Source organism: Trichechus manatus, unplaced genomic scaffold (assembly GCF_000243295.1).
Source record: "Trichechus manatus latirostris isolate Lorelei unplaced genomic scaffold, TriManLat1.0 scaffold00179, whole genome shotgun sequence".
Classification (NCBI taxonomy): domain Eukaryota; kingdom Metazoa; phylum Chordata; class Mammalia; order Sirenia; family Trichechidae; genus Trichechus; species Trichechus manatus.
The window spans coordinates 1704333-1716312 of record NW_004444115.1 but is presented as its reverse complement, the minus strand read 5'-3'; the positions used below and the strand labels follow the sequence as shown (position 1 = coordinate 1716312).

The 11980-nt window shown below is 42.6% G+C and overlaps 1 protein-coding gene across 1 annotated transcript in view; it reads left to right on the top strand.

The window, feature by feature from the left end:
- The first annotated feature begins 4294 nt into the window (after positions 1 to 4294).
- POLR2D (RNA polymerase II subunit D) overlaps positions 4295 to 11980 on the top strand; it is a 19106-nt gene continuing 11420 nt past the window's right edge. The window contains exon 1 of the mRNA XM_004387038.2: positions 4295 to 4415. Within this exon, the coding sequence (XP_004387095.1) occupies positions 4343 to 4415 (73 nt within the window). The 5' untranslated portion in view covers positions 4295 to 4342. The remainder of the gene's footprint in view (positions 4416 to 11980) is intronic.

The window sequence follows — 11980 nt, the reverse complement described above, 5'->3', positions numbered from 1 at the left end:
AGTGACGACTCTTATTTCTCTAGGATATATTCCTAGGAGTGGGATTGCTGGATCGAATGGTATGTTTATTTCTAGCTTTCTGAGGAAGCGCCATATTTTCCAAAATGGTTGTATCATTTTGCATTCGGTGGTGCTAATTTTTGCAGGGAAGGATTCAGGGTAGGGGAGATGCTCTAAAGATGCTTCCAGATCATTCTAGGGTCTGTGACGTTTGCTTGAGTATCTTGTGTTGTAAACACTATTCAATAGGCTGGCTGAAGGAAGTTGACTTTCTGAATCAATACTGTACAAAGAACCATAGTTCTGAAGAGCATAATGAACAGGGCAACTTGCTGCAAGTCCTGGCCCTTCTCAGTCTCAGTTTTCCTCACTGTAAAATGAGGCTGTCAGAAGAGGACCAAGGGTTTCTCCTGCTCCTCACTTGCTCTGTTTCTATGTGTACAGGTCCTGTATGCCTAGGCAAATTGAAAAACAAGTGACTCTCCAATCTCAAAACTGCAGCTCTATCTGTTGATGGGGAAAAGAAGCAGGAGAGAAGACAAGTTCAGCCTCTCACTCAATAAAGCTCTGCAGCTAGTCAGAGTCAGCCCTGCTCCAAGTGTGCCCACTCTTCTTCCATCAACCCTGGCTCCCAACCGAATAAGTAATCCAGGGTTTGACAACTGGAACCAGCACAGGCTTGGAGTCTGATATGTCTGAGCTCAAATCTTAGCCCTGTCATTTATGAGCCAGACAACTAGTTACTACTCCGAGCCACATTTCCTGCTTTGTGACAGGATTTCAATTTCCAAAGTAGAAATTGGAAATGCTTTGCCCAGGCTCCAGCAACTGGTGCACAGTGGTACAATAGCTGAAGGGCTGCAGGGCTGTGGTTATCCAGACTGTCATCTACTGCTTGGTGCAGATAGGAACAACTGGGTAAGGGTCAGACCCTCCAGAACCTTAAGCTTCTCTAGGCACTAGAACCACCACTCATCTGTCAGTTTGTCATTCTACGGTGGCTTGCAATGATGCTGGAAGCTATACCACTGGAATTTCAAATACCAGCATGGTCATCCACGGTGGACAAGTTTCGGAGGAGCTTCCAGACTAAGACAGACTATGAAGAAAGACCTGGTGATCTACTTCCAAAAATTAGCAAATAAAACCTCTGTGGATCACAACAGAATACTTTCTGATACAGTGCTGAAAGATGAGCCCCCAGGGTTGGAAGGCTCTCAAAATACACAGTGGCTGCAACAATGGACTCTAGCATAGTGATGATCATGAAGATAGCACAGGACCAGGCAATGTTTCCTTCTATTGTGTATGGGGTTGCCATGAGTCAGAGCCAACTGGATGACAGCTGAGAACAAAGGCACTAGAGAGGAGGTGGCGTAATCTGGTGTAATAAGCCCTTCAGGCCAGCCTGTGGAAGGGCAGGGAAGGCTTCCTGAAAGAGGTGGACACTAAAGTACCTGGCTTGAGAGGTAAACAACAGTGTGGGCACCAGCATAATGGAGTGAATACCCTCTCAGGAGGTCACACTGATACAGGCCAAACTTTCTGGAGGTTTTCGTACCTGGAAGCCAAGGGATTATTTGCAGAATCACACAAACTCCCATATACTTCATCCCTCTGTAGCCCTAAAAACCAAACCCATTGCCATTGAGTTGATTCCGACTCAGTGACCCTACTGGACAGATTGGAAAAGCTCCATAGGTTTTCCAAGGAGCAGGTGATGGATTTGAACTGCTGGCCTTTTGGTTAACAGCCATAGCTCTTAATCACTGCGCCACCAGGGCTCCTTTGTACCCCTAGGGACTGTATTAATAGCAAAAGGGACAGGGTTACATGTGAATGGTACAACAGGAGACAATCACTTGTTTATTCCATTGGCCTCCTTTGTAGCACTTACCAGCAGACTTCCAGTAGCAGGTGCCAATTTTTTTTTTTTATTTATGAAAGACTATCTTAAATTGGGAAATTCCGTTCAAAAACTGAGTATATGGAGAACTGGGAAAAATCATCATTCTGTTTTAGGGATAGAACATCTGGATCCAGACAGAAAACGTGACGGATTCAGCCAACAAGTGTTCTTTGAGAAGCCCTAAAAAAGGCTGCTATTAATTTGTTTTTTTCTTTTAAAATTATTTATTTTTATTATTGTTTTGATTGAAAAAATGATATAGCAACATTATTGAAAAAACTATTATAGCAAACATTGTTTCAAGTTTGTATACCACAAATAACCCATTACCTTTGACTGCGACTCGTGTTTGAAAGTAAAACTGCAGTCCACAGGATTTTCAATGGCTGTGATCTTTCAGAAGTCAATTGCCAGGCCTTTCTTCCATGGTGCTGCTGCATGGACTCGAACTGCCATCCTTTCAGTTAGTAGCCAAGTGCAGTTTGCACCACCCATGTTTATAAAAGGTCTGTGTAATTACCATATTCTCCTTCACTTCCCAAAAATAATGCAATGAATATGACATTTAAGAAAGTTGAAATGTGAATTTCCCTTAAACAGTGAATATTCCTCTTTCGTACTTGACAATTTCATTCATGTTACTTTTCTCCATCTCTCAAACAATACCAATGCTGTTCCTCCCCAAATCCTCCTGTGACCTTGTCACTTCAACTAGAAGTGGCTTCTTTTTCTCCATATCCTCCCACAGCACTTTCTTTTATTTTCCCTCATACCAGTTGCCACTTTCTCTTTTATTATGGATAATAATGCCTAAGTCTTACATCAGCTACTTTTTGTGAGCATCTTGGGGGGAAGATCCGTGACTGAAAACACCAAGGCCTTTCACGTGTTTATAAAGATTTCTTGAATGAAAGTGTCATGGACAAACCAATCTGTGAAACATCACTATACATATCATTTATTATTCGTTCTTCTCTCTTCACATGTTGACTTCCCGTCTGCTGTGTGTGTGCAGAAGATTCCAAGTGTTAGGTATCCAGATGGATCTTGGGTCAGCACACAGTAAGGTCTGGCAAGTAGCAGGTGCTCCATAAGGCCTGCTGGATGGACAGATGTAAGAATGAACTGGAACCTGAAACTGCATTTCAAACCCTTTTCTGCCACCCAGCTGCTGTGTGACCATGCACTTCTCATCAGGTTATCTGTTGTGGGGTTCTAATGAACTGTGCAGGAAAGCACTTTGAAAATACTAAAAAAAACTCTGCCAATACTGTAACCAAATTAAAACATACACACACAAAACCCAAACCCATTGCTGTCCAGTTGATTCTAACTCCTGGTGACCCCATATGTTACAGAGTAGAACTGCTCCATAGGGTTTTCTTGGCTGTAATCTTTATGGAAGCAGTTTGCCAGGACTTTGTTCCACGGTGCAGCTGGGTGGCTTCCAACCACCAACTTTTAGGTTAGCAGCCCACTGCAAACCATTTATGGCACCCAGGGACTACACCAATACTACATAACCTCTTACTTTATCCAATATATTTCTTCTGGAAATACAGATACAGAGCAAATCAATCTTCTAACAAATTTTATTGTAAGTAAAAGAATACAGACACATCAGAGTTGACGTTATGACTAACTAAATACTGTTCACTGCTGAGTCAAGCATTGCACTATGATCATTTCCTTTATTGCACAACCCTTTTGTTTTCTCTGGACTTGAAGATAACATCTTTTTGTTTGTTTAACTTTCTATTTATCATCCAGATGTTCCAACAGGTGTGTTAAAGCTCTCTCAGTATTACTGTCCACGTGCTAAGAAGTATTAGATAATCCACTACAAATGAATCAAATTTTTAAAGTGCTTAAAACATTTTAAAAAATTCCACCGTAAGCCTTCGGAGTCTCCTACCCAGTTCTCCTTCCGGTAGCGCGTTCCTGTATCTCATCGCATCCTTTCCTCCGCCCTGGGGGGTAGTGTCCTTATCCACGCTGCACAGGTAATGAAGCTGAGGCTCACACAGTGACCTACCTGTCCAAGGACGCGCAGCGAGGGGATACTGGATAAGGGGAAGGGAGCGTGGTTTCTCCAGACGTAGGCCAGAGGTACCAGGTCGCCCCTCCGCGGCGCGAGCCCGGCTCCAGGAGTCTCACGGCCCCAGCACCGTGGAGCACCCCCCACAGGACCACTGGTTGCTTGTTATTAGGTGCCGCGGAGTCTGTTCTGTCTCACAGCGATCCTCAGTTTGAGCCCATCGTTGTAATTCCCCGCAGCGCCCGTTTGCCCGTAGTCTCCAGTGGTGTGCCTCCGGCCACGCCACGCCACATCCAGTCACCTCCCACCCCTTCCCAAGACCCCGCCCCATGACCGCAGAGGGAGATTCCGCACTTCCGCTTCCGGCGGCGTCCTGAGTGGCTTGCAGTGCTGCGATGGCGGCGGGCGGCAGCGATCCGCGGGCTGGCGACGTGGAGGAGGACGCCTCGCAGTTGATCTTTCCCAAAGGTGGGGGACGGCGGCTCCGGGCTGCCCGACTCCCTCCCGCCGCCGCCCCGCGTGGTCGCCTCAGGCCTCGCGGTGCCCCGCGCTTGCCCAGGGCTCGGCCTGGGGAGCAGGGAGGGCCCGGGCGGGCACTTGCACGTTGCCTTTGGCGGGATAGAGCCAGCTGGATCCACTCCTCAGCCCCGTACCTCGGCGCTGAACCTTGGGTAGCTCGTTTTCGTTTCGGGCAGCCAGGCTTAGTGAAACCGGGCGGCAGTAGTTGAACTCCTTGCGGTCTTGATCGACACTAGCCTGGCCTGGCTCACCCACGGCCTGCTTGGGAGGGTAGGAGGCTTTGAACCGGTCTACAAGAGTATAGTAAGCCCAGCTCCACACTGCCTCCTGGGCGGCGGCCTCCTGCTACCTCTAATAACACAGTGCGTAATGCTTGAGGGTCGTGGCAGGTAAAGCACGCTTCGTTATCAGGGAACTTCCTCCGTTTAGTGGGACGGATTTTATTCGTAATTTAGAAACCCAAAATGAGCAGGAGGTCATATTTTATTACGATTTTATGTTAATATCACATCTTAACATGTAAGAAGTAAATTTGGTTTAGTGCAGAAAGGGAGGCATCCCTACTCTGGCCTGTTTTTCAACAATCTTTAAAGCAGCGACAGTAGCAGTAAACTTTCTGCATTCCTATTAGCAACTCTTGTGAAGACATTTTTTTTCCCATTATGTTAAAATATGTATCACAACAAATTTGCTGTTTCAACTAGTCTTAAGTGTACAGTTCAGTAACATGAATCCCATTCACCAGGCTGTGCAGTTACCCATTTCCGAGCAAACCTGAAAACCCGTTCAGTTCTGACTTATAGTGACCCTATAGAACAGAGTAGAACTGCTGCCCCACAGTGTTTCTAAGGAGCTGCTGGTGGATTCCAACTGCTGTTCTTTTGGTTAGCAGCCAAGCTCTTAACTAGTGCGCCACCAGGGCTCCCCAGACAAACCCAGTACCCCTTAAACGGTAACTCCCCATTCCCTCTTCCCCCATATGCTGCTAACTACTGATAAACTTTTGTCTCTGTGCATATCCTGTTCTAAATATTTCACATAAGTGGAATCATACAGCATTTGTCCTTTTGAGTCTGACTTATTTCACTTCACATGACCCCACGTGTTTCAGAGTAGAACTGTACTCCGTAGGGTTTTCAGTGGCTGATTTTTCAGAAGTAGATCACCAGGACTTTTCCAGTCACCTCTGAGTGAACTTGAACCTCCAACCTTTCAGTTAGTGGCCGAGCGTTAACTGTTTGTGCCAGTTATCCATTTAGCGTAATGTTTTCAAGGTTCATCCATATGATAGCATGTATTAAAATGTCATCTCTTTATGAATAGTGTTCTATTGTATGTATTTACCGCATTTTATTAATCTGTTCATTTGCTGATCAATCTGGGTTATTTCCACCTTTTGGTGATCGTGAATAATGCTGCAGTGAACATTGGTGTACAAATATCTATTTGAGTTCCTGCTTTGGAAGTAACTATATATTTAGGAGTAGAGTTGCTGGCTCATATGGTAGTTTGATATTTTGAGGAACCACCAAACTGTTTTCTACAGTGCTGGACCACTTTTCATTCCCACAAGCATTGTATGAGCAGTTTGTCCACATCCTCACCAAAACTGGTCATTTTCCATTTTTCTGATGATACCCATCCTAATAAGAATAAAGTGATACCTCATTGTGGTTTTTAATTTTCTTTTCCCTAATGACTAATGATGTTGGGCATCTTTTCATGTGCTTATTGGCCATTTGTCTATCTTCGTTGGAGAAATGTCTATTTAAGTCCTTTGTCCATTTTTTCATTGGGTTTTGTTTTTCCTGTTGAGTTGTGTAAATTCCTTATATATTCTGGATATTAAACCATTTAGAGATATATGTTTTCTCCCATTGTGTAAGGTTGCTTCCTCACTTTCTTTTTGATGCACGAAAGTTTTTAAATTTGATGAAGTTTATCTATTTTGTCTTTTGTTGCTCATGCTTTTGGTGTCATATTTAAAAATCTGTTGTAAAAAACTAGGTCCTGAAGCATTACTCCTATGTTTTCTTCTAAGAGTTTTATGGTTTTAGTTCTTATATTTAGATCCTTAATCCATTTTGAGTTAATTTTCATATGTAGTGTGAATTAGGGGTCCAATTTAATTCTTTTGCATGTGGAGATCCAGTTGTCCCAGCACCATTTGTTGATAAGACTATTGTTTCCCCATTGAATGGACTTGGCATCCTTGTCAAAAATCAGCTGCTCATAGATGTATCAGTTTATTTCTGGATTCTCATTCTGTTCTATTGATCTAAATAGCTTTATAGTGCATTTGTAAATTTGGAAGTGTGAGTCTTTCAAATTTATCCTTTTTCAAGATTGTTTTGACTATTTGGAGCCCCCTGCAGTTCCATATGACCTTGAGGATTGGCTTTTCCATTTCCACAAAGAAAACTGTTGGGATTTTTATAAAGATTGAATTGAATCTGTAGATTGCTTTGGGTATGTCTTCTTTAATTTCTTTTAGCATTGTTTTATAGTGTATAAGTCTTCCACCTCCCTGTTAAATTTATTCCTAGGTATTTTCTTCTTTTAGATGCTCCTGTAAATGGAATTGTTTTCTTTATTTCCTTTTCAGATTATTCATTGCTAGTTTATAGAAACACAACTGTTTTTTGTGTTGGATATTGTACCCTGCCACTTTGCTGAATTTATTAGTTCTAGTAGCTTTCTTCTGGATTCTTGGAAGTTTTCTATACATAGAATTATGTCATCTGTGAGTAGAGATAGTGTTACTTCTTTTTCGATTTGGATACCTTTTATTTCTTTTTCTTGCCTAACTGCTCTGGCTAGAACTTCCAGTACAGTGTCGAATAGCAGTGGTGAGAGCAGGCATCCTTGTCTTAGTCCTGATCTTAGAGGCAAAGCTTTCAGTCTTTCACCATTAAATATGATGTTAGTCTTGTTTTTTCGTAAATGCCCCTTATTATATTGAGACATTTTCATTCTATTCCTAATTTGTTGAGTGTTTCTTAGTTGTATTTTCTGCATCACTTGAGATGATCATGTTCATTCTATTTATGTGGTTTATTACACTGATTAATTTTCTTAAAATGTTGAACCGCCCTTCCATTTCTAGGATAAATCCCACTTGGTTATGATGTATAATTTTCTTTTAATATGCTGCCGGATGTGATTTGCTATTACAGTATTGTGTTGAGGATTTTTGTGTCTATATATTCTCAAAGGATATTGGTTTGTAGTTTTCTTGTGGCATCCCTGTCTAGCTTTGGTATCAGGGTAATGCTGGTTTTATAGAATGAGTTAAGAAGTGTTCCCTCCTCTGGTATTTTTTGAAAGAGTTTGAAAAAGATTGATATCAATTCTTTTTAAATGTTTGGTAGAATTTCTCAGCGAGGCCATCGTCCTGGACTTCCCTTTATTGGGAGGTTTTTGATTACTAATCACTCTCTTCCCTTGTTGTGGGTTGTTTAGCCTTTTAATTCCCATTTTCAAAGGCTCTCTTAATGCTGCAACCTCAGAGGCAGAGACTTAACCAGCTAATTAGTTGTTTGTTTTTCTTTTTTGCCTTATGTCACTTTGTCATTTTTTACTCTCACTTGGGATTTTATAGGTCATGCTAAGGAGCCCTGGTGGCACAATGGTTAACTGCTCAGCTGCTACCTGAAAGGTTTGGGGTTTGAACCCACCAGTAGCTTCATGGGAGAAAAGACCTGGTGATCTGCTCCCATAAAGATTTGCAGCCTAGGAAACCTTAGGGTGCAGTTCTGCTCTGTCCTATAGGGTCACTATGAGTCGGAATCGACTTGACGGCACACAGCAACAACAGTTCTGCTGTGTAATGCCTTCCCACTTATTGCTCTGAGGTGGTAGTTTCTTCACCTGTACTAACACCACCTCAGAGGGTTGAAGATGAAAAGAGACACATTTTTGTCACACGACAGTCAGTCAGTTTGATGTTTCCCATACCCTAATTTTAGGCTAATGGGCTGGAAAGAAAGGTGCTCTGAGGTTCCTCCTGGTCAAACTCTGCTGCCATCAGGTTGGTAAAAAAAATAGGTTTTGGTCAAAATATGCTATAACCAGGACTTCCAGGCAACAGGACTATAGTCAGAAGCACCATGCTGTCCCTCTGCAGCAAAGATCCGAAAAACTAAGTCAGACAGAGTCACACATCAGTCCTGAAACCCTGAGCATCAAATGAAGAGATAAAGAACTCAGCCAAGCACCGAATGGAGTAAGAAACTGACCGAGAACAGAGAGCGAGGGGAGATACCTGCAGAGGTCCACTATCAGCTACTGCAGCACGGATCCGCCATCTTGGACTCCTATCGGAGATCAACAAACGGAGGGTATGAGAAAGCAGCTTCAAGGAACTTCCAGCAGGAGACAGAACAACCTGTAACCAGCGATATATGCTTTCCTGACCCCACCCTTCTTCACCCTCACTCGGCCTCCTCTGCTTCCCGTGGCCACGGTCTTTTAGCTGGGAAGCACCAGCTTTACCCTGGTGTTGCTTGGATTCCACCTGCCCACCTCCCTGAGTGCCATTTGTTGGCTGCTGCTGTTCCTTTTTTCCACTTCCTTAGATTTCTTCCTGATCTCTCACCACCTCCCGCCCCCTTTCTGTCAGATACCTGGCTCCATGTGCCATCTTTGCTCCTTCCTGAAAGGCTGTGAAACACCGCTTGACTGTGAAACTGCTTCCTGGCTTGTGCCGCCACCCTGGTAGGACCCCCGGGGCCTTTTGTTTGTTTGCTCTGATTTGTTTGTTTGTTTTCTTTTTCTTTTCTCAGCTTGGGAGCCCCTTTTAGGGTGGCAGTACTGCACGGCTTGGAAGCTACTCCCTTACTCTGCGCAGACGCGCAGGGACATCCCTAGGGGCATTTCTTTTTTCTTGTTTTTGTTTCTTTGTTTTGTTTTCTTCTCTTATTCTGTTTTTGTCTTTCTTCATTTCCAGTTTCTCGATTTATTCATTTTTTTTTATTTTACCCTTTTTCATTTTTGTTTTTCTCCATATCTCAGTCTCTCATCTTTCCACTCCAATAGCAAGCTCCCTTAGCACTCTTTTTTGTTTGTGTATATGTTTTTGGCTCCTGTTCCTCTCTCATCTTTCCCATACCCATTTTAGCTCCACACATCAAAATTTCTCCCCTCCTTCCTGCCTTCCTGCACCATGCACTGAACATCACACTCGCAAGCAGCACAGGCATGGCCTGCTGGAACCTTCCCTGCACTGATTCCCGGACCGCAGTGTCGGCCCTTGTACATGCCACAAACAACCCATCCCAGCAACTCTCCTTCAGCTGGACCTGCCCTGCTGTGCCATATCTTAGTGACTGACCTTGCCTGTTGGAGAAGAAGGTGAAAAGTATCATGCCCACGGATGAGCAGGCAACAGAGAACGACAACCCACCTGCTCAGACATAACCAAATAGAAAAGTACTGTAACTAATAGAAAGATTCAGCAGAGTAGCAGGATACAAGATAAACATACAAAAATCAGTTGGATTCCTATACACCAATAAAGAGAATGATGAAAAAGAAATCAGGAAACCAATACCATTTACAATAATAGCCCCTAAAAAAAATAAAATACTTAAGAATAAATCTAATCTGGGATGTAAAAGATCTATACAAAGAAAACTACAAAACACTACTGCAGGAAACCCAAAGGGATCTGCATAAATGGAAAAACATACCACGCTCATAGATAGGTAGACTCAACATTGTCAAAATGACAGTTCTTCCTAAAGCAATTTACAAATACAATGCAATCCCAATTTAAATACCAGCAACATTCTTTGAAGAGATGGACAAACTAATCATTAACTTTATATGGAAAGGGAAGAAGCCCCTGATAAGTAAAGCTCTATTGAAGAAGAAGAATAAAGTAGGAGGACTCACATTACCTGACTTCAGAACCTATTATATAGCTATGGTAGTCAGAATAGCCTGGTACTGGTACAACGACAGATACATCGACCAGTGGAACAGAATTGAGAACACAGATGTAACTCCATCCACCTACGGTCACCTGATCTTTGACAAGGGCCCAAAGTCCATCAAATGGGGAAAAGATAGTCTTTTTAACAAATGGTGCTGGCAAAACTGGATATCCATCTGCAAAAAAAAGAAACAGGACCCATGCCTCACACCATACACAAAAACTAATTCAATTTGGATCAAAGACCTAAATATAAAACCAAAAACTATAAAGTTCACAGAAGAAAAAATAGGATCAATGCTAGAGGCCCTAATGCATGGCATTAACAGGATACAAACCATAACCAACACCACACAAACCCCAGAAGGTAAGCTAGATTACTGGAATCTTCTAAAAATGAAACACTTAAACGCTCATCAAAAGACTTAACCAAAAGAGCTGAAAGAAAACCTACAGACTGGGAAAAAATTTTTGGACATTACAAGTCAGACAAAGGTTTGATCTCTCAAATCTACAAGAAGATCCAACACCTCTACAACAAAAAGACAAGTAATCCAATTAAAAAATGGACAAAGGAAATGAACAGACACTTCACCAAAGAAGACATTCAGGCAGCCAACAGACACATGAGGAAATGCTCGCGATCACTAGCCATTTGAGAAATGCAAATTAAAACCGCAATGAGATACCATCTCACCCCCCAGTATTACTGGCACGAATCAAAAACACTGGAAATAACAAATGTTGGAGAGGCTGCGGGGTGATTGGAGCTCTTTGCACTGCTGGTGGGAATGCAAAATGATACAACCATTTTGGAAAATGATATGGCGCTTCCTTAGAAAGCTAGAAATAGAAATAGTATACGTTCCAGCAATCTCATTCCTAGGAATATATCCTAGAGAAATAAGAGCTGTCACTTGAATAGACATGCACACCCATGTTCATTGCAGCACTGCTCACAATATTAAAAAGATGGAAATAACCTAGATGCCCATCAACAGATGAATGGATAAACTATTGTACATACACACAATGGAGTATTACGCAGTGATAAAGAACAATGATGAATATGGGAGGCATCTCATAACATGGATGAAATTGGAGAACATTATGCTGAGTGAAATAAGTCAATTACTAAAGGCAAATATTGTATGAGACCTCTACTGTAAAAACTCATGTAAAAGTTTTCACACAAAAAGAAACAATCTTTGTTGGTTACGAGGGATGGGGGTGGGAACTAAATAGACAATGGTAACTTTGGTGAAGGATAAGAAAGTACACAGTACTGGGGAAGCCAGCACAACTTGTACAAGGAAAGGTCATGGAAACTCCATAGACACATCCAGACTCCCTGAGGGACTGAATTGCTGGGTGGAGGGCTGTGGGGACCATGGTCTCAGGGAACATCTAGCTTAATTGGCATAACACAGTTTATAAAGACAATGTTCTATATTCTAGCTTGGTGAGTAGCATCTGGGGTCTTAAAAGCCTCTGAGCAGCCATCTAAGATACTCCACTGGTCTCACCCCTTCGGGAGCAAGGGAGAATGAAGAGAACAGGATACAAGGAAAAGATTAGT